Raw genomic sequence first — 24,108 nt, forward strand, 5'->3', positions numbered from 1 at the left:
AAAATAAATAGAAAACTTGTAGCTGATGAGGTAGCATTTATAGAGAAGATCATACATAAAAAGTAGAATACAAAATTACAAAACAGCAGTCCTAGCTTAAAAACAAGTAAAAAAAAAAAAAAAAAACTCCTTTAGCAATATTTCAAAATTAAAAGATAGGAGAAATGCCAAATTTCTCTAAAATAAGGCATTTTTCACAGTTATTTGATGGCAACATTTAAAGTGTGACTTGTGATGCCACATGAACCGGTGTAAAACAGCTCTGACCCCTGCAAAACAAATCATTAAAGTGTAAGTAAACCCCTTCTATAGTTTTCAGCCAAGGAAGCTGCCATATTTGCCCCTGTGTAATCTACAACTGCCATTATGCTTCACATGTGATCAGTTTAGACACCAGCCATTGGATGGCTTGACAGTTTGGTTGAGAGCACAACCAATGGGAGTATTGTTACATTTCCAGCACGTGCCGGAAATTAAACTGCTTTATGGATAGGTTTACTTCCGTTTACTTACCTGTCCAGCATTGAGTCTACTCTTCACTATGTTAAAGAGCTACAGGATGCTGAAGATCCTTTAGCATCTGACAACCTTCTGGGTGTGTTGGATGACTGACAGCTGAGTGCCACAGCTTCATCCTCTAGCTAGCAGAAGGAAATACAACGTGCAGAATGGGGCCAACACCCCAGGAAATGCTTTGGTTTGGCCACAGAAGACTAGAAAAGCATTGATGATCAATTTTCCAGGAACGGTTTGAAAAGGGGGGGGGGGGGGTATTTTTTTTTTGGACAGAGCCAACTATTAGTGATACTTTAGATCATGCAAAAATTACACACACATACCACCAATCACACATAATGCTCAATAACTAAGCTCCAAGTAGAATCCCCAAAGCACCTGTTACCCCACAATCAATCATAGATGCTTAAAGGAGTTGTAAAGGAAAAAAACATTTTGCCTAAAATTAATGTCTGCAAGGTAGACAGACAGAATAGTGTAATGATTCTGTTAAAAAACTAGTAAATACCTATTAAAATTCCTTCATCTATATCACCCCTGGCATTCTAGTTTCTGTTCTCTCAATCACTTCCTGGTTTGCATCGCTCGTTCATGTAAGAACTACATTTCCCAGTATGAATTGCGGCACGCCCAGTAATTCACACCTCCTTGAAGTCTCTAACACGTAGAGAGCGTCCTGCCACACAGATGTAGTTCCCAGGAGGGGGTGAGCACGTTACTGACCACCGCAGTAAAGCCTCCCTTCACGGTGGACAGTAAAATCAGACAAGCAGGAAGTGAACAGAACAGAGAAGAAATAGAGCAACTTCTGAGCAAAAACGAACAATTAGGGAGTGAAAAGAGGAATGTCTGCAGGTAAAGGATGCTTATTATGATTTTTTTTTTTTTTTTTACCTTTACAACCCCTTTAAGAGTTCTCCACTGTGTGTTACTGAGGTACCCACACTAGACTGTGATGCCACAGGGAAGTTAGACTAAATTCAAACATAAAATATGAATGTTGTGGAAGTTTGGCACTCATAAAAGTTTTTTTAACTCACTCATAAAAGACACTACATGGTGCCTGCACTAAGGTGCTAATAAAATTATTCTGTTACCTCCAAACTGTTCTGTACCCCAAAGCTGGTACATAAGCCATGACAAGCTGCTAAAGCTAACAAGAGAGAAACCCTTTCCTTTTTTTCATTTGCTTTGCAGAGGGGTAGCAGTGTATACACACACACACACACACACACACATTGTAGTGATCTGCAACATTATGACAACAAAGTAACCAGTTAAATCAGTGGTTGTTTTCTGCCGATTCCATAAACTCCGAAGTAAAGACAGCTTCAGCGTACTCATCACAAAGGCCATGCAGCTCTGCTGCTACTTCACCTAAGGCATCATTCATGAGCTCTTCTGCCAAGCTGTAAAACAATGAATAAAGGGAATTACAGAAGAGTGTTATGAATTCCATCCATGTGATTAGTGAAGATAAAGTAAGGTAGATGGCTAAAGAAAAAACAATGTACACATTAATATTCACACAGTTCAAGTAAAAACTTTTACAAGCACATAAGAGCCCTTTCACACTGCTGACGTTTTAATGCACTGTAAACTTAATTTACAGCACAAGGGGACAGTTATCTTTATTGGCAAACTCCATTTTAGTTTTAGTTTTTTTAATCCTTCTTGTTAACCCATAAAGCAGTTTCCAGTAATCATACTTTCCACCGACTGACTATGCACTATATACGTTTACTGTATAATCAAAACAAAAACACTGCAGCACATAAAAATGCTCCGCGTTCCTGTGCGACCCAAGTGTGAATCGGCCCAGTCTTCAGTCCCCTTTCACATCAAAATCCCCAACTTAACCTCACAGTCCCACCATCACAGTAGTGTCCTCCCTTCACTTCACCCACCCCACCCTTTACTGTCTACCGCCTCCCCCCACAGTAGTATCCCCCAATCTCAGTGTCCTCTGCTCCTTCATCTCACCCCAACCTAGTAGTGTCCCTCCCCGCAGTAGAATCCTCTGCACCCCCCACCACACTTCCCTTCCCACATCAGTATCCTCTCCCCCCTTTACTCTCCTATCTTACACACAACAGAGCGGAAGGCAGGAAAGTTTGGGATGGAGGACGAGAACCCGGAGCTGCCTGTGTTAACTTTGTATATTGACAAGCTGGGTATTGGTTGCTAGGACTGCTCTGCATCCTAGAAACCAATCACCAGCTTGCTAATATGACAAGTTAATTCAGGCAGCTCTGGATCCATGCAGAACTGTCCTGCCGCCCACTCAGCAGGGAAGCCTCCAAGGGCAAATCGGATCAAAAGCCACCAAAATTCCAGACACGAGTAAGAAAATATAATGAAGAAACAATACCCCATGGTGAAGTACGTATATTAAATTGATTAAAAATAGCGCTAAAAATTCCACTTGATACGAGTACACATAAAATACAAAAGTAAGTGGGAGCAGGGACGCCAAACTGTGAGTAGCATGTAGACCGGTGTTGGTGGAGGAAGACCCTTAGGGCCAGATCCACAAAAGGGATACGACGGCGTATCTACTGATACGCTGTCGTATCCCTGTTTTCTATCTTTGGAACTGATCCACAGAATCAGTTTTCCATAGTTAGGCAGAAGATCCGACATGTGTAAGGGACTTACACTGCCGGATCTTAGGATGCAGTACCGCATCCGCCGCTGGGGGCATTTCGAGTCGAAATGCAGCTTCAGGTATGCAAATTAGCACTTACGGAGATCCACAAAGCTTTTCAGCTTCGTTTTTTCTCCGTAAGTTTTAGTTTGCAATCGTAAAATTAGGGCTGCTTTTACAAAGTGTAAACTGTTTACACCTTGTAAAAGTAGACCCTTCTTACCCGCGACGCTGTTATTTTTTATTTTTTTTTCCCCGCCGTATCTTTTTTTTTTCCCCGACGCAACTTTTTTTACCCGGCGCGATTCACAAAACTCGGCGTAACGTAAAACCGCGCTATGCACGTCGGGAAAATGACGTCGGGAGCATGCGCAGTACGTCCGTCGCGGGAGCGCACCTAATTTAAATGGGACTCGCCCCATGAAAATAGGATTTAAGTTACACAGCCGAAAATTTCTAGGTAAGTGCTTTGTGGATCGGGCACTTAGGTAGAAATTTTACGGCGGTGTAACTTAAATGGGAATTTTTACGTTACGGCGGCTCTTTGTGGATCTGGCCCTTAGTCACTATATTGTATTAATGAAATCATGTGCACCATTGGAAACTATTTGATGGAAGCTTTTGGACTTTTTTAATATTATTATTTTTTCGACACTGCACCTCAAATTTTGTTATCCACTGGAAACATTGGGTGGCAATATATTTCATGTAATTATCATATATATTTGCACATTCACTTATGGTTAATATTCATCTGGGGACATCTACTGGACGTTCATGACTTTGCACTATTTTTGCACTTTATGATGTTTATGCTGTATTAAAAATAGCAGGGCGCGAAGTTCATCACAATTTTTCTTTCTATTCAGGTTTTCAAACCAACAACGAGCAGCCTCTAAAATATAACTTATAGCTATCCTGCCAATGACTTACAGTGACTTACTACACTAATCACTTACCTCTCAGCAATGTGCCATGGGTTAAATGCACCCACTTCCTCATGAGATGTCAGCCGAAGGTGTCTGTCAAATCTTTCTGTATAATTTTGAATACTTTGTAGCATTTGATGAGGAACAGAGATCCTGAGTCCTTTAGCTTGTGATGATGAAGGCTGAATAAAATGGTGAGGAGGGGATCGAGATAGCTCTTCTTTATTTATCTGGAGTGAACTACAATAGAGAAAACACAATTAACGGTTCTTGTGTACTGAATAGGAGACAATATTCACAGTTCATTAAAGGAGTTGTCCACTTTAATAAGAAAAAGTGGAACCCCAGTTTTAGAGCACTATATGCACAACATATAAGAGCACTAACGAAGCTCTTATCTTCAAGTTACTAAGACCCCTTTCACACTGGGGCCACCTGTGTGTTCACGGTAAAGTGCCGCTTGTTTTAGAGTCGCTTTACCGCTGTTTGCGCAGTGCTTTTCGACCGCTAGCGAGGTACTCTTAACCCCAACAGAGCTGCAGTGTCTGGGAGGGGAAGAATGTGAGACACAAAGAAGAATTTACTTTTTTTTTTTTACTTTATCAGGCTTGCGCAGCACACTAACTGAATTTGGGACTTGTGATTGTCATACGGGAGACTTTATAGTTGTAGTTTTCATTATAGAAATTCCATTTTCAAAACTTTCACTTGCCTCTACTTATACTTTCTTCTAAGTATACATGTAGACCAAGCTGTCCAACAAAAGCGACGTTGGCAGGGGTTGGGACAAACTAAAACACAGCTTACATTTAAACCTTGTAAACACAGCTGACCATTCTAAATAGTTTAAGGACAGTTTGATCCGCATGTAAATGTGTGAGAAAATATAGTGAAATGAAACGGCCCAAGTAACCTTTCTCATTTCAGCTGTGAAGCATGCTGGCATGATGGCCAGTAAACCTGTCTTGATGCACATGACACGGTCTATAACTTGAGATGTGCAAGTAAATAACCTATAAAAAATGGCAGCTGACATTAAATGCAAGAGTAACCCAAAAAACAGTTTGAAGTTTTTAAGGTGACCTTGCTACACAGGCTGCCAGAAGGTATATTCTGGCCACATCTTTGCATGGAACAGGCAGATATATTAATAATTCTGTAGATATTGGTAGAATTTTTTTTTCAGTAAAGAAGTCATGTATCCAGAAACCTATATACACATATATTCTACATATACGTTTTAAAAATAAATAACACAAATGAATATATAATACATATACTAGATACAAGGTGTGTCCAGAAAGTAATCAGCATGATTATTTTAAAACTATTTTATTGAAAAATGTTACAATTGAATAGGGTTGTCCCGATACCGATACTAGTATCGGGACCGATTCCCGAGCATTTGCGGGAGTACTCGTACTCCCGCAAATACCCCCGATACCAAAATAGAATACTTCGTCGTCGCTTCCCCCCCCCCCCCCGCCGAACGAATCCGGCCGCTACGCCGCATCCCCGCTTGGTTAATACGGGCGGGGAACATTACAGCATTCATTTGAATAGCTGTAGTCTTTCCCGCCATGCCGCGTATAGACACTCCCCCTTGCTCGGGTGAACTGTCCAATCCCGAGCAAGGGGGAGTGTCTATACGCAGTGCGAGAGACTACAGCTATTCAAAGCTGTAATGTTCCCCGCGCGTATTAACCAAGCGGGGATGCGGCAGCATGTACGGTAAGGGGCACATGGCTGCTTTTTTGGGGGGGGGGGACATGGCTGGATATGGGGAGGACATGGCTGCATATGGGGGGGGGACATGGCTGGATATGGGGGGGGGGTCATGGCTGGATATGGGGGGACATGGCTGGATATGGGGAGGACATGGCTGGATATGGGGGGGGGTCATGGCTGGATATGGGGGGACATGGCTGGATATGGGGGGACATGGCTGCATATGGGGAGGACATGGCTGCATATGGGGGGGGGACATGGCTGCATATGGGGGGGGACATGGCTGCATATGGGGGGGACATGGCTGGATATGGGGGGACATGGCTGGATATGGGGGGGACATGGCTGGATATGGGGGGGACATGGCTGGATATGGGGGGGGACATGGCTGGATATGGGGGGGGACATGGCAGCATATATGGGGGGGACATGGCAGCATATATGGGGGGGACATGGCTGTATTTGTGGGGGGACATGGCTGCATTTGGGGACACATTTAAAAAAAAGTATTGGTATCGGCGAGTACTTGGGAAAAAAAAGTATCGGTACTCGTACTCAGTCCTAAAAAAGTGGTATCGGGACAACCCTACAATTGAACATTGTCTCCTTCAAAGTATGCACCTTATGAATGTACAGAAAGCTCCCAGCAATGTTTTCATTCCTCATAGCATCCCTGGAAGCCTTCAGTGGGATGGCGTTCAGAGCCTGCGAAGTGGCTCTTTGAACCTGATCCACACTACCAAAATGGTGTCCTTTCAAACCCTTCTTCATCTTTGTGAATATGAAAAAGTCACAAGGAGCAAAGTTGGGGCTGTAGGGTTGATGGTGAAGCACAGTGATGTGTTTTTCCACCAAAAACAGCCAATGCACTGCGACTCTGCATTTTCGTGATGAGGGATCCATGAAAAACTCTGTCTCAAGTGACCAAGAACTTCCAGGCAAGAACTTTGATTCACAGTTTGACCAGTAGGTACAAATTCCTTCTGAACAATTCCACATGAATCAAACAAAAAACCACAGCGACCATTGATTTGACTTATGATTTGCTCATTCGAGCTTTCTGGGGGCGAGGCAACGTCGGGGTGTGCTATTCTGAACTTTCTTTCTTCATCTTAGGATCGTACTCAAGCACCCAGGATTTATCTCCCGTGATCACCTGACTCAAAAAAAATCAGGCTCTCTTTCCGAACAGACCAGCGGGTCTTGGCAAACGAGTTGACTGTTCCTTCTGATCAGGTGACAAGTTTTGCACACACTTTTTTCATGTTCAAACCCCGAGTCATGAACAATTGACCTGGTAATTCCGGTTTCCTCTGCAACCATTATGATAGCGAGCTGTTGGTCACATTTGATAACAGACCTCACTGCATCCACATTATGTTACATTTTTGACAAAGTAGGGGCGTCCTCATCATTGTTCATCTTCAATACCTTCTTGTCCTTCTTTGAAAGCCTTGTGCCATCAGTACACTTGTGCAGATGATAGCACAGCTTCTTCATAAGCTTTCCTCACCATTTCCAAACTTTCTGTTGCATGTTTACCCAATTTGATACAAAGGTTTATCGTGTACTGCTGTTCCAAACTCCCTTGCATTTCTCTTAATACGAGGAGGTTTAACAGAATGTCTTAAAAAAAAGAAGGTCTCAATTGACAAGGCTGGAATGCAACTGTTGAGTGTTCTAGCTGGCACCCCACCCCAAGTGACCTTGGCAAGCTTCTCCCTTCACAGAGCCCTTCTCCAGCATAGTAACTTCATTCATATTATATTCATATTATATTTTGGACACACAATATGTTGAAAACGGTCTTATAGTGAAGGTGTGATTTAACCGCGCAGAACTAAAATATCAGCTGAAGTTGGCCTTTAAGAGATGGAGGTGGCACTGGCAGCCATAAGTTCCTGGCAGATTGGAGCATACAAATGACAAAAATAAATAAAAGTTGTTTTAGTGAAATGATCTTCTACTTACTCTCCTTCTACAGGTTCCTCCAGAAAAATTTTCACTACAGGTTCCCTTTTCTGTGTAGGCTTTGTGATCATAATGGGATGGGGAGAGCTAGGATTCTTGTCCATGTTTGCATGTATTCTTTCTGTAATGAGAGACCACCCTAATAAGGCAATATATAACCAAAGGCAAATGTAAATATTTGTGTGAATACTGTATGTGAACCCAAAAATTCATTATTTATATTTACCCTTTTCTTCTTGTGCCCAAAAATCTGGGTCTGAATAGACTATCTTGGTATACCTCTGACGAACTGATTCCTGGTATTTCTAAGATTCCCCAAAAACAACACAAATAGTTAGTACAGTTACAGAGATGTTCTGGTATCTTAAGCAAAGTCAGGTAGAGAAAAACGATTCTGCTGGTCAGACTATAGTTTGGAGAAGACTCAGTATGATGACGCCTATTATGGTGTGGTGCCCAAGCTATACACAGACAAATTTCATATTCTACTCGTGATGTGAGAGTCCAGTCTGGATTAATAAAATTCAGAAGTAAAAATGAGCTTGAAATAAAAAAGTTAAGAAAAATGTATGTAAATATATTATGAAAATATTTTCTGTATTACTTATAAAATGGACAGTATTCAAACAGTGATTCTTATAACAGTAATATGGGCTCTTAAATCTTACTTCTATTTCTTCTATTCTCTCAATCATGGCCTCCAAGTTGATATCATCTTGTGGGATAATGTTGGGATACTCATTTCTATCAAATAAATCTAGTTTCCGTAGACTGTCATCCCTCTGCTTTTCCAGTAAGGCATCCTTTTGTTTCTTGGGCTAAAAAACAAAGCAAACTTCACCAATAAGTGAATTCCCCCCAGATAACCCCTTAAAATATATTGGAAAGCTACCACAGTGCTAATCCCAAAATAAATAGCAATCACTTAAAATATTTGCGTAGTACAATGGATAATAAAAAAAGCTCAGTGTATTTAACCTGTTCACTAATGCCCCATACAAACAATCGGAAATTCCGACAGCAAAAGTCTGATGTGAGCTTTTGAATGGAAATTCCATCCGTGTGTATGCTCCATCGGATTTTTGCCGTCGGAATTTCCGCCAACAAGAGATTGAGAGCCGGTTCTCAAATTTTCAGGCGGAAAAATCAGATCCTCTATAGCAATTCCGACGCGCAAAATTCCAACGCATGCTCGGAAGCATTGAACTTCATTTTCTCGGCTTGTCGTATTGTTGTACATCACTGCGTTCTTGACGGACAAAAGTTCAGAGATCTTTTGTGTGAGATCGTGTGTATGCAAGCCAAGCTTGAGCGAAATTCTGTCGGAAAAACCATCAAAGTTTTTCCGACAAAAAATCCGATCATGTGTACGCGGCATAACATCACAGATTACTAGGTATCCATAGTATCCAGAATCCATTTATCCAGAAAGATGATTGTGTTGTTAATGAATAGTTGCTGTCTTGCAAATAGGATACTTTAATGTCTCACTCAGAGAAATGCAACATAAATGATCCACCATCCCCGAATTAACTATTGCCAACAGCAGAACGAGTTGTGAAGGTTAGAGCTGAACAAATCCTCCATTTAGCTTTCTGTCTTCCTGGTTCTGAAACTTTAAAGCTCAACTCAACTTTTAAAAAACAAACAAAAAAACACTATCACCCAGCGTGTTGAATGGAAAAAAAAACTGATATGTTGCTGCACTAACACAAGCAATGTTAGTATAGCGATCTCCCCCGCTATGCTATAGTAGGGACCGGTCCACTGCCATAAAACACTGGTAAACACTCAAAGCCATTGGCTGATCAAAGGCTGATTGGCTGCTGATTTTCCAGCATGCTTGTTCAACAGAAGTAAGACAGACTTCTGTCTGACAGGCAGCTGTACAAATGGGTGGAATGTTGGCCGGTTTCTACTGTACCAGCTGATTTCGGCTTATATTCGACCTATGTGTACCCAGCATTAAAGCAACTGTATATGAGATATTTTAACCTTTATTACATTTTTTGTTTTTACCTGTTGTCTTGATGCATTCCTTTCTTCAAGATTGTCCTCCACCAACTCTTTTACTGCATTAACTTCTTCCCTGAATTGCAAAACAAAAAGTAAGCCGACTTCCTTAGCACCATAACATACACGTACTGCAGACCACACAGTTCAGTAATACATGCACGGTCAATTCAGCTACCCCATACTCCCCAATAGCAACCAAGATCTCGAAGCATAATTTATCTCACTATTGAAGTTTTGCCCCTTCCCTGAAACACTGCATAAAAAGTACTTCTGGGGTAGAAAAATAGCCAGATCATATGCTTACCTTTCCCTGACTTCCTGCTGCAGCATCTAGCCAAGGGTGACATCATCTGCCCTCTGGACTCTTTGAATGTTGAGAGATCTCATGAGGAGACAATCCTGCACCGATTTTCAGTATTATGGCTATTCCGCATTCCCAAAGGATCTTAGCCGCAGGGGAATGAAGTCACACCCTTAAGGAGAGGCGAGTATGCTAGCTACTGCATTTTGGGGGGAGGGGGGGTGGAAGTTCCACTTTAAATACTAGACTGCCAGCAATATTCTGGGACTTCAGAGAGCCAGACTATTCAGTGTGCAGCAGTATTAAATACAAAGTGCAAGGCATAACATCAGATTCTGCGCATTAACATCCAATAACCCCAGTATTTGTGTTATTTGCTTCCACCTTGCAATCAAGTCCCAGACAGCAATCTTAGAATGTTTTTTGAGAATAATCTAAAAACCAGACAAATCTTATGTGTAGCCAAAACAGTTTTATATATATATATTATATTTACACGGCAAAGAACTGCTATGTGCATTACCCTTTTGTACACTCCCTATGGATTTAAAAAAAAAAAAATCAAGAAAAGTCATGTGAAAGAAAACTAGTATTTTGGTTATTAGTAGGTGCTGTCGTTTAAACAACTAACAATTATCTTATATTTCTCAGAGACTGTTTGCAAGATTTCTGTGCTCAAATTATTTCATCTGCATAGCACTTTTCCTGTGGTATTTGTTTGTGTTTTATAGTATGCAGAATGCAAACTGGAAGATAGTTGGGTAAAAATACTAAACATTGCCAGTTGTAAGTATGAGTAGTGTGGGGTTATGGATGGCAGATCTCAGATTTGAAATATGAAGACATAAAAAGGTTAACTCAGGTCATTGGGCACCATCTACATAGATATATATATCTATATAGATATATATTATTGCTATCTATATCTATCTACAGTACGGTATATACATTTATATTTGTTATGACCTACAGTTGAATGTAAATCCCATAAAAAATAAAAGAAATGCGTTTTTCCTGCTCACACATGTTTTCTTTACAAATGGCACATACTATTACCAATTCTCTAAGGCAGGGGTCTGAAACTGGTGGCCTTCCAGCTGTTGCGAAACTACAAGTCCCATCATGCCTCTGCGAGTCATTCTTGTAACTGTCAGCCTTGCAATGCCTCAGTTTGAGACCCCTGCTCTAAGGGTATGTAAACCTTTGAGTACAACTGTATACATAAACACTTTTGGCAGCCAGACTCTGTTAGTGCAGGAATCAAAAGCTAAGATTAACTACAACCTAAACATTTGTCTTATATTTTCAATAGATTAGGGAATGCTTAAAGTGCTTATGGATTTAAGTAGTTGTCCCCTGGTGGGGAGATTTACCCTCATTTTCTATCTGGGTCACCAAACAGGCAGTGGGGTAAATCTCCTCAAACCTTGGCAAATGTTGTATTGTTGAGTACCTGCTAAGAGGTCATCTCTCTCACTGTTCCAGTAACTATCTTTTTACTAAGAGATAAAGCATGGGAAAATCTCCCCAACAGGGTCCAGAACAAAAATAAACAAGTTTTCCTTTCTTACCTGCTTCCTTTACAGCATATCATTGCTGTCAAGATCAAGGTCTTAAACTTTTCTACCTTCTTACCTTAGATCATGAAAATGAGCAATTTGATTCCTGTATAGATCATCCAGCTGATGCATCCTTTTTGCCATTTCCGAATCCAACCAAGCCAACCTTCCAAAGAACAACATATACATATAATAAGCAGACTCATCTACTAAATACATTTTCTCTGTTCTATTTAGATGTTTGTGCATTCATAACAATGGGCAGACCTTGCATACTTTACATTGTATCTTTGTATCTAAAATATGAATGTTTTTCAAAGCAGGAAAATGTCTAATTCTAGACAGAAAATCATGATATCTCTGATCCGCCATCTCTCTGTCAGATCCGATCATCAGCAGGCTGTGTGTATAGGGTGTGTCACTTGCACACCACGTGGAACTGAACATGAAAATGTTTTTTTCCTGGAATTCCTACTTAAAAATAGCAGTGCATTTCCTCATAGCTAGTGCTTTGCCCTCCATCTGCATTTTTGACAGCACGCCTTACAGAGTTCAGTTTGTTTCACCACTTGCCAGAGAACTGCTTCCTAGGAGCGGAAGGCCATTTTGAAATGACCAACTTAGTGCTCAGTTTAGCGCATTTATGAGCATGCTCTGTTATCCTTGTGTCCATTGGACATGGCAGATCACAAAGTAAGGTACAGAATCAATGAACCAGTGTCCTGGTCACCATCTAGCATCATAATCTAGCATCATTACCAGTGTTATCAAGTACCAGTACAGTCACTGCCAAAAAAATTGAAAATGGACACTAGGGAGAACGCTGTTCAAATTCTGAGTATGACTTATGACAGCAGTAGGGAGACCTCAAAGTCAGATTTAGAATCATATAATGAATCTAAGCAAAGCAGTGGTTCATTGATGGCCATCTCTGATTCAGTAGGATGGAGGGGTCCCTGCTAAAAGAGTTAGGTCTAATAATAGGTCAACAAGCCCTAAAAATCCTACTGAACTTCAGCTGGCAAGCACCAACAGTGCAGTACCATTCTGGTGGGGAAAAAAATGAAAATTAAGTTAGGAAGTCACGGATAACAAAGCCTGAAGGAGTTTTGGCCCCCTCTATGCATTTAGGCAGCGATAAAGTCTGAAACATGTGGTATTTCCATTCTCAGAAGAGTAGAAGACTGTTTTAGGGTCCAATTGTAAGTATGCCTATGCTGTGTGTGAGAAATAACTATTTCTTTCAAAATGTATTAAAGTGATTGTAACCTTAAATATCCGAGATCTCCCTCTGACATCAGCCAGGAAGGTCACATAACTGCTGTGTTGGCTGCTCAGCCCCTCTAGCTGTAGCCCATCGATCGTAGTAGGAGAGCAGCCGGAAGTCACATGACCGGCCTGAAGATCTCTGAAAAATGTATTTAGAGACTTTGTTTAAAAAAAAAAACGCTTACACTATGTGTTATCGCTGGATAAAAGAGAGGGGCTGGCAGTGACAATTCTTAAAGTTTCTTTTAGTACTAACAGCGGCAGCAGGGGGAGGGCAGAGACAGCTCACAGAGATGCATGAACTGACAAGCAGGAAGGGAGGGGTGAGGGGGGGGGGAGAAGAGACACAGTAGATGATGGAGGCATGTAAACTGACCACAGTGTCAGGGTCTAGCAGCCATGATAAACTGTGGTCAGTTTACAGAAGAGAGGGCAGAACCAAGCAGGATCAGCCAGTTTTTTATTACAGCTTACAGAGGGACAGGTTGAACAGCACAAGCACTGTGCTGTTTAGCCTGCTTTGAGGGAACAGAATCTCTTTATTTTTTTTAGCTGTCATTTTCCACCAAAAAAATTACTTAAAAAAAAAACTCGGCAAGCCTCTTACTAAATACCTTGGGGTGTGTACTTTCAAAGGGTCAATTTGTGAGTGTTTGTATGTTCTGGCATTTTAGGACCCCAAGAAATTAGGGCAGCAGTCAGAAAATCAGGGTAAATTTCATTTAAAGCATATATATCCTAGTTTGTAGACTATAAAACTTTCTCACAGACTTAATTTTTTGCCTAAATTTATAAAGAAAAATGATTTAAGTTTTATAATAGAAACCAAAAGTAACAGGGTTTTTTCTTTATTTTTTTTTTAAATGTTTTGCTTTGAAAAAACCCTGGTGATTACATACCTCCAGAAGAAAGATCTCGGTCTCAGAAAAATGATATAAAATAAATTTGGGTACAATGTTGAATGACTTAGTTATTGTCAGTCAAAGAATCACAATGCTGAAAACTGAAAAATGGCCTGGACAGAAAGGGGGTTTAACATTCCGGTCTGCAAGTGGTTAAATACCTTGAAGTATCTTTTGTCTTGAGGTCTTCCTTTTCATTTTCATTTTCATTTATGGAGTCGATTTCATTACATAATCTAGATTGAGAGCCATGCAGTCTTTTCTGTTCTGTGCTCCAGTTTAATCTAATTGGACAGTATAAAGTTAAAAGATAAACTACTTATATTATGATTTTATTCAAAAGTTCAAAACTCACAAAAAATACTATAAATTATAATGGGCAGACAGCAGTGGAAGCAGAACTTGTAAAATTCTTAGCTTTGATTATAGTCTAAATAAACTCAAGTCTTACAAAAGCCTTATATAGTCATAAACTGGCAATTATAGATTCAAAGTGGACGAGGGTGCGTATCCCAATGCACCAAAGACCACCAAGATAAAATTGACCTCTATTTCAGTAACCTAAAAGTATGTTTCATGACCAAAAATGTAAATTCCTATAGTAAGGTAAAAAAAAAAACATAGATTATACTTGTTTTAAGTACCTCCAAGTAACATAAATCTATACAGATGTCAACTTGTATAGCAAACAATCAATATGTAAGGGAATGGATACAATGATAGCAATATCAACCCCATATGGTACTATCATATGTATACCCAAAACAGTTGTAAGATATATAACTGGGCATATTAACTAGTATGGACTTAGAGGATGCAGATGGCGGCTATCCCAGTTCTGTCCCACCATGAAATGTACAAAAAAAAGGAATACCGTATTTGTCGGTGTATAAAGCGACCGGGCTTATAAGACGACCCCCTAATTTTACATTTCTTTTTTTATGATTTTTTGCCTGTACTCTTCGTATAAGACGACCCCCCTTCCGAGGCTTCATATTTCTTCCTTCTGGAGCCATATTCTTCTTCCTTCTTGCTGGAGCCAATCACGGCGAGCAATGTATTCTATTAATGAATACAAAGCATGCTTGGATTGGCAGAAGCTGTAACATCATCAGCCCACACCTCTCTGACTCTCAAAGCCAATCCGAGCAGGCTACTGTATGTAGCCTGCTTGGATTGGCAGAGATTGTTGTACCAATCAGAGCAGGCTCTGTATTCATTTGAATACATTGCTCACCGGGATTGGCTAAGCGGCATATACTGTATGTAGCCGAAGCTACATACAGTATTAACGCACATCCAGCAGTCATCCGAGCAGCTGACCCGGCGTATAAGACGACCCCTGCTTTTTGGCCAGTTTTTTTTAAGTGTAAAAGGTAGTCTTATACACCAGCAAATACAGTAGTTTCTATAAATCCAATCTCACTCAGAATGTGAGGGACTATTAAGGACCATCTTTCTCAGATATTTAATGCGGGTACACTCATCCATGTGGACACAAAAACACCCCTAGTGGAGGAGCCCCCTACCCAACATACCCACAAAGATCCTTCTCTAGTAGAAAATCAAGGTCTTGGCAAGCATATTTTTGTACCTCACCCCAGCAAAAAAGGAAAAAAAGATGGAGATGGAAAAGCAATAGAAAAATATGTGCTCCCAAAAGGACCTGAACTACTTCCATAACAGGCCAATTCTGACACTTTTCATATACATGTAAAAATCTACTTTAACTGGAAAAATACTGCAGGAGAGCTCCAGCCCTCCTCTGGTCCTCCTCCAGGCCCTTACTTTCTGCTTTCAAGCAATGCATCCAGCTTCTTCCCAGCAGCAGCATAAGGTAAGGGGGTGCACTGTGATGTAAGGGATAGTGGGGGACTCAACTTCTGATGGTGGGGTGGCTCTTGACATCTAATATATGGGGAGGGGATGCGCTGGACATCAAATCTTACAGATACAACCGGCCCTTTTGAGGCCAAACATAATGCTGATGCGGCCCACAATGAAAATGGAGTTTGACACCCCTGGTCTAGATTATTAGAGTGGATTTCTTACAATTACTTTAAGCCTAAGTTCACAATGGAGCGATTTGTCATGCTACAAGTCACAAGCCTATTGGCGGGAAATGGCACTGTTCCAATCGGTGATACATCCCGATTTGCAAAACGAGTTCCTGCACTACTTTTGCCGATTTCAGCTGCGACTTCAATAGACATCTGTGTATAAAGCCACACAAATGTCTACCTTGCTACTTTGAAAACGCACTACTTCAAGTGAAGTAGCGAGATTTCAAAAGTAGCATCAATTTAAACCAGGGCTAAAAGGCACCACATATACATTTCTTGCGAAAGTAGTAACATTCATATTTGGTAGCCATTAGCATACTTTAAATATTCTTCATATTATCAGATTTCCTTTTCTGACTCTAGCGGGAGGACAAGTTATCCAATGAGCCAAGAACGCAAACTTTCAGGGTGGCTGTACACACTACAACCTGATTGCAAGATTATTGTGCAAGCTCCAATAAATTTAGCAAAACAATAAAATATGAAGGCAAACCTAAACAATCCATTTGTGCAGACTCTTACATTGCATAAATATTGGTAGACCCAACGATATTCATAATGTATAGTGTAATGTGAACTTTTGGACTTGCTCCTATTTTATTAGGCAGTGAATGAGGTCACTTATTATTTTGTAGTGGTTACTACTGTACCTTTTTGGAGAAGCTGGTGGAGATGTTGGGTTCGGAGGCACCCAAGGAGTTTTCTTCTCTCTGACAACAGGACGGTTCTCCTTTAGCTTGAATGCCACAGTTTTCTTCTGGAAGTGTGCATGCCGGGAGGGCCCTGTCTTTCGAGGCATTCTAAATCCCTAGAAGTAGCATAAGGGAACACTTTGCATAAAACTTCTGTGTCTGTGAAGTCTGAATTAATGTTCAGGAATGCATGCTTTCTGCCAGTCCATTAATGGGTAAAATCAGGGCAACAATCATAGTACTTGGGACAAATAGCAGGCTGCCTCTCACTTCGCAAAGTCTCTTTGGACAGGTTTACTATATATTTGTGACCCCTGCATTCCCGGGGAGTCAACTTTCAGAGATTTGCAAAGTTCTGAGACAGATTGAATATTGAAGAGGAGACAGATTTGCACTTTACAAAGATACAGTTAGTAGAGTTAGTAGTAAGGGTCAAGTTTCATTCACGTGCAGTGCAACTTTACAGCACCTGAAAGAGAAAATCTTACGAAAAAACTGCCTACACACTAGTAGAATTTTGTTTAAAATTATTCATGTTAGGAACATTCATGGGATCAAATCAAATCGATGTTCAGTTTTGACCACAATGATGAGAAAATTCAGAGGATGAGGATGGAAAATGTTTCTCAAACCAATGAATGTCAAACAGGGAATGTGGTTTTAGCTTAGGAAATGATAGTCATTCCAAAATCAAACAAAGTTTAAAGCGGATGTTCCACCCCAAAAAAATATTAAAAGCCAGCAGCTACAAATACTGCAGCTGCTGACTTTTAATATTAGGACACTTACCTGTCCTGGAGTCCAGCGCCGTCCGCAGCAGAGCACGAGCGATCGCTCGTCACCCTGCTGCTCCCCCCTCCATCCACGCTGAGGGAACCAGGAAGTGAAGCGCTGCGGCTTCACTGCCCGGTTCCCTACGGCGTATGCGCGAGTCGCGCCGCGCCCGCCGATTGGCTCCCGCTGTGTACTGGGAGCCGAGTGTTCCCAGCACACAACGGGGGGGGGGGGGGGGGGGGGCGACGGGATGTGTCTTTTGCCCGAATGCCGGGCCGGAAGTGGGTGCAAATACCTGTCTTTAGACAGGTATCTGCACCCCCCTCCCCCCTGAAAGGTGTCAAATGTGACACCGGAGGGGGGGAGGGTTCCGATCAGCGGGACTTCACTTTAGGGTGGAGAACCGCTTTAAAGTACTTTCGAAAAACAATTATCCAGCCATTGAAAGTACAAAGAAATTTCATACGAATGTTCATACAAACGTTCATTTGAAAATCTACTAGTATATAGACAGCCTAAGGCTGTAACCTCCTCATAAAATCTGTCTCATGATTCATCCCTACTTCTACTATATAACACTGCCTTGCTGTGCGGCAGAATTGATAAATGCCCCCTCATTTCTGTATAATTACAGCATACACCATACAGGGCGATTGGGTTCGGAACACAAACCTTGGGTCTTTGCGGAATCAACACACCCTTGTTCTTGTTCTGTCCAGCCTCGGCTCTAGGCAGGTCCTTCAGATGACCAGAATGAATTAATGTTTCTATAGCAGACCGAAGTACCACTTGCCTTTCTGGTGGTGATGTCTCTAGTGCAGGCCCAAGGTCAGTCTGTGTGGCAGCACTGAGTGATTCTGGGGGATCATCTACATAACAATTTATAATTTGGTTTTAGAACATCATAAATGTTACACAACAAGACAGATTCATCAAAACCTAAAAAAACAAGGATTTTCAGGGTAGATTATGAGCTTTTATTGTAAAAGTAGACTGGGCCATATTCACATGCCGCTACATCTTACACATATTTCTAGGTTCTCTGTCAAGTGACCAGCTGCTGTATGTATGTATATAAGAAAATAGGCCACCTAGAGCACACTGAATCCTTGTGGGTCAAAGCAGGCCATACACTTGCAGTGAAACACAATCGCCATGTAGTACTCCTACATAGGAAGCACAGTCTTAATCTGTAATAGAAAATATTATTTTGCCTGGCTAATTATACTAGCTTTCATCTGCTGCAATAGTACACAGCTTTCACTTATTAATGTATCCAGTTATGAATGTACAGCAGTGCATAATATTAGAGGAGCCAGACCCATCGGCTATCAACCCACGGTTACCACCATCTATGCTGAAGCACGGCTTAGTGCCTTTTATGCGATTGTGCTACCTTTGTTTTTTATTACATTAAAATTGTGACAGAGAGCACTAGATGTACATTTATTTTTACATGACGCTGATCGAGGGCATGCAGCACTGACAGGAGGTGTTGGAGATTAAAAGAACGAAGGCAATCATCTGATCCTACCCCTATTAGGGGACTGCTCACTGGGACCTGCTGGTAAAACAGGGGTCTGAGTATAAGGTGAGTATAAGGTGAGTGGCCATCCATTTACTGGTGGAGGATTATTTATGAGCACAAGATTATTTTATAACACTGAGATGGAAGATCACATCATCTTGTTTAATTGACAGCATAATGCACTGCTGAGTCACTACAAGTGTTTGCTTTTGGACTGATTTCCACTGTTTATTATATAATTGTAGCAGTCGCTATTTTTTTAGGATTAATTGTTGCACAGTTGTTACATATATCCACTGAGTGCCACAGGGGCAACCCGACTTATAGTGCGACTTTGCAAGGCAACTTCAGCGCGACTTAAAGTTGCCTCCAGGACAGGTGACTTTGGCTGTGGCCAATCACAGAATAATCAGCTCTGTGGGAGGGAGGGGTTTGCCTGAGTAAACTATTTTCTATTCCTATAAAGTTGCTTCAGTTAAGATGGAGATCTGACTTTTGAGGCAACTTCCTCTATGGGTACAAGTTGCCTAGAAGTCGCCTTGAAGTAGTACAGGAACCTTAATGTACACTACTGAAGTCGAAGCGATTTCAGTAGTGTACATTAACCACTTAAGCCCCGGACCAATACGCTGTCTAAAGACCCAAGGTGTTTTTACAATTTGGCAATGCGCTGCTTTAACTGGTAATTGCGCGGTCATGCAATGTTGTACCGAAACGAAACTTGCGTCCTTTTCTTCCCACAAATAGAGCTTTATTTTGATGGTATTTGATCGCCTCTGCGATTTTTATTTTTTGCGATATAAACGCAAAAAGACCGTAAATTTTGAAAAAAATGATTTTTCTTATAACAAAAAGTAAAAAATATCGAATAAACTAAATTTTAGTCAAACATTTAGGCCAAAATGTATTCAGCCACATGTCTTTAGTAAAAAAAAATCGCAATAAGCGTATATTTATTGGTTTTCGCAAAAGTTATAGCATCTACAAACTAGGGTACATTTTCTGGAATTTACACAGCTTTTATTTTATGACTGCCTATCTCATTTCTTGAGGTGCTAAAATGGCAGGGCAGTACAAAACCCCCCCAAATGACCCCATTTTGGAAAGTAGACACCCCAAGGAAACTGCTGAGAGGCATGTTGAGTCCATTGAATATTTAATTTTTTTGTCCCAAGTGATTGAATAATGACGAAAAAAAAAAAAAAAAAAAATGTTTACAAAAAGTTGTCACTAAATGATATATTTCTCACACATGCCATGGTTATATGTGGAATTGCACCCCAAAATACATTCTGCTGCTTCTCCTGAGTACGGGGATACCACATGTGTGGGACTTTTTGGGAGCCTAGCCGCATACGGGGCCCCAAAACCCAAGCACCGCCTTCAGCATTTCTAAGGGCACAAATTTTTGATTTCACTCCTCACTACCTATCAAGGTTTCGAAGGCCATAAAATGCCAAAATAGCAAAAAAACAAAACAAATGACCCCATTTTGGAAAGTAGACACCCTAAGCTATTTGCTGAGAGGCATGTCGAGTCCATGGAATATTTTATATTTTGACACAAGTTGCGGGAATATGACAAACTGATTTTTTTTTGCACAAAGTTGTCACTAAATGATATATTGCTCACACATGCCATAGTTATATGTGGAATTGCACCCCAAAATACATTCTGCTGCTTCTCCCGAGTACGGGGATACCACATATGTGGGACTTTTTGTGAGCCTAGCCGCGTACGGGACCCCGAAAACCAATCACCACCTTCAAGATTTCTAAGGGCATACATTTTTGATTTCACTCCTCACTACCTATCACTACCTATCACAGTTTTGAAGGCCATAAAATGCCAAGATGTCACACAACCCCCCCAAATGACCCCATTTTGGAAAGAAGACACCCCAAGCTATTTGCTGAGAAGCATGTTGAGTCAATGGAATATTTAATTTTATGGCCCCAAGTGATTGAATAATGACCAAAAAAAAAAAATATTTTACAAAACGTTGTCACTAAATTATATATTTCTCACATATGCCATGGGCATATGTGGAATTGCACCCCAAAATACATTCTGCTGCTTCTCCTGAGTACGGGGATACCACATGTGTGGGACTTTTTGGGAGCCTAGCCGCGTACGGGACCCCGAAAACCAATCACAGCCTTCAGGATTTCTAAGGGCATAAATTTTTGATTTCACTCCTCACTACCTATCACAGTTTCGAAGGCAATAAAATGCCAAAACAGCACAAAACCCCCCCCAAATGACCCCATTTTGGAAAGTAGACACCCCAAGCTATTTGCTGAGAGGGATGTTGAGTCCATGGAATATTTAATTTTTTTGCCACAAGTCACTGAATAATGACCAAAAAAAAAAAATTACAAAACGTTGTCACTAAATGATATATTTCTCACACATGCCACGGTTATATGTGGAATTGCACCCCAAAATACATTCTGCTGCTTCTCCTGAGTACGGGGATACCACATGTGTGGGACTTTTTGGGAGCCTAGCCGCGTACGGGGCCCCGAAAACCAAGCACTGCCTTCAAGATTTGTGTGAGTGAAATCAAAAATTTATGTCCTTAGAAATCTTGAAGGCGGTGCTTGGTTTTCGGGGTCTCATACGCGGCTAGGCTCCCAAAAAGTCCCACACATGTGGTATCCCCGTACTCAGGAGAAGCAGCAGAATGTATTTTGGGGTGCAATTCCACATATAACCATGGCATGTGTGAGAAATATATCATTTAGTGACAATGTTTTGTACATTTTTTTTTTTTAATTTTTTTTGGTCATGATTCAATCACTTGGGGCAAAAAAATTAAATATTCCATGGACTTAACATGCCTCTCAGCAAATAGCTTGGGGTGTCTACTTTCCAAAATGGGGTCATTTGGGGGGGTTTTGTGCTATTTTGGCATTTTATGGCCTTCGAAACTGTGATAGGTAGTGAGGAGTGAAATCAAAAATTTGCGCCCTTAGAAATGCTAAAGGCGGTGCTTGGTTTTCGGGGTCCCGTACGCGGCTAGGCTCCCAAAAAGTCCCAAACATGTGGTATCCCCGTACTCAGGAGAAGCAGCAGAATGTATTTTAGGGTGCAACTCCACATATAACCATGGCATGTGTGAGCAATATATCATTTAGTGACAAATTTTTTTTTTTTTTTTTTTTTTCTCATTATTCAATCACTTTGGACAAAAAAAAAAAAAATCAATGGACTCAACATGCCTCTCAGCAGTTTCCTTGGGGTGTCTTCTTTCCAAAATGGGGTCATTTGGGTTTTTTTTGTGCTATTTTGGCATTTTATGGCCTTCGAAACTGTGATAGGTAGTGAGGAGTGAAATCAAAAATTTACACCCTTAGAAAGCCTGAAGGCGGTGATTGGTTTTTGGGGTCCCGTACGCGGCTAGGCTCCCAAAAAGTCTCACACATGTGGTATCCCCGTACTCAGGAGAAGCAGCAGAATGTATTTTGGGGTGTAATTCCACATATGCCCATGGCATGTTTGAGCAATATATCATTTAGTGACAACTTTGCGCAAAAAAAATATATATATATATATATATATATATTTATATTTCCCGCAACTTGGGTCAAAATCTAAAATATTCCATGGACTTAAGATGCCTCTCAGCAAATAGCTTGGGGTGTCTACTTTCCAAAATGGGGTCATTTGGGGGGGGTTTTCAATTGTCCTGGCATTTTATGCACAACAATTAGAAGCTTATGTCACACATCACCCACTCTTCTAACCACTTGAAGAAAAAGCCCTTTCTGACACTGTTTGTTTACATAAAAACATATTATTTTTTTGCAAGAAAGTTAAGTTGAACCCCCAAACATTATATATTTTTTTTAAAGCAAAGGCCCTACAGATTAAAATGGTGGGTGTTGCAAATTTTTTTTCCACACAGTATTTGCGCAGCGTTTTTTCAAACGCATTTTTTGGGGAAAAAATACACTTTTTTTTATTTTAAAGCACTAAAACACACTATATTGCCCAAATTATTGATGAAATAAAAATTATGATCTTAGGCCGAGTACATGGATACCAAACACGACATACTTTAAAATTGCGCACAAACGCGCAGTGGCGACAAACTACATACATTTTTAAAAGCCTTTAAAAGCCTTTACAGGTTACCACATTAGATTTACAGAGTAGGTCTACTGCTAAAATGACTGCCCTCGATCTGCCCTTCGCGGTGATACCTCACATGCATGGTGCAATTGCTGTTTACATATGACTCCAGACCGACGCTTGCGTTCGCCTTTGCGCAAGAGCAGGGGGGGACAGGGATGCTTTTTTTTATTTTTTTATTTTTTTATATATTTATTTCGCTTTTTTTATTTTATTTGTTAACTGTTCCTTCCATTTATTTATTTTTTTACCATTTTTATTGTTATCTCAGGGAATGTAAATATCCCTTATGATAGCAATAGTTAGTGACAGGTACTCTTTTTTTTTTTTAAATGGGGTCTATTAGACCCTAGATCTTTCCTCTGCCCTCAAAGCATCTGACCACACCAAGATCGGTGTGATAAAATGCTTTCCCATATTCTCAATGGCGCCGTTTATATCTGGGGGGGGGGACATTCCCTCCCACTGAATGTAAAAGCAGTCTAGAGGCTAATTAGCCGCTAGGACTGCTTTTACATGAAAGCCGACCGCTGGCTGAAAAGAATGATACCAAGATGATGCCTAAAACCGCAGGCATCATTCTGGTATAACCATTAAAAGTCCAGCAACATACCAGTACGTTGATGGTTCTTGTTGGACATGTATTGTAATCTTTTTTTTTTTTCATGCAGCCTGTTGGCTGAACAAAAAAAAGATTGATCGGTGGGTATGCCCACCATTAGAATACCTCCCTTCATCCACCCACTTCTAATGATGGGCATACATGCACCATTTATATATGCCGAAGCATGGGGGCATCCTCCCGCAAAAAAGTTATGCCGCGTACGGTCGGACTTTTCTATGCCGCGTACACACGGTCGGACTTTTCTATGCCGCGTACACACGGTCGGACTTTTCTATGCCGTGTACACATGGTCAGACTTTTCCACAGGAAAGCCTCCGTAGGAATGTCAACCGTATGTACGCGGCATTAGGAGCAAAATCGCTCCTCCGCCCCTAATGCCCCCATGCTCCGGCATATATGCTCTTTTTTGAACTGTAGTGGTAAAATCACCTCCTACAGCATTGGAGTCGCG

At 40.9% G+C, this 24,108-nt stretch overlaps 1 protein-coding gene across 1 annotated transcript in view; it reads right to left on the bottom strand.

Annotated features, from left to right (window-relative positions):
* Window positions 1-1,387: 1,387 nt before the first annotated feature.
* The window catches only part of KIAA0753 (KIAA0753 ortholog), a 45,612-nt gene continuing 22,891 nt past the window's right edge, over window positions 1,388-24,108 (bottom strand). The window contains exons 8-17 of the mRNA XM_040338477.1: window positions 18,040-18,236; window positions 16,552-16,709; window positions 14,000-14,122; window positions 11,744-11,833; window positions 9,811-9,880; window positions 8,460-8,609; window positions 8,018-8,096; window positions 7,792-7,912; window positions 4,123-4,332; window positions 1,388-1,925 (exon numbers count right to left, since the gene is read on the bottom strand). Coding sequence (XP_040194411.1) covers window positions 1,799-1,925; window positions 4,123-4,332; window positions 7,792-7,912; window positions 8,018-8,096; window positions 8,460-8,609; window positions 9,811-9,880; window positions 11,744-11,833; window positions 14,000-14,122; window positions 16,552-16,709; window positions 18,040-18,236 — 1,325 coding nt within the window. The 3' untranslated portion in view covers window positions 1,388-1,798. The remainder of the gene's footprint in view (window positions 1,926-4,122; window positions 4,333-7,791; window positions 7,913-8,017; window positions 8,097-8,459; window positions 8,610-9,810; window positions 9,881-11,743; window positions 11,834-13,999; window positions 14,123-16,551; window positions 16,710-18,039; window positions 18,237-24,108) is intronic.

Source organism: Rana temporaria, chromosome 2 (assembly GCF_905171775.1).
Source record: "Rana temporaria chromosome 2, aRanTem1.1, whole genome shotgun sequence".
In the NCBI taxonomy this organism is placed as follows: Eukaryota; Metazoa; Chordata; class Amphibia; order Anura; family Ranidae; genus Rana; species Rana temporaria.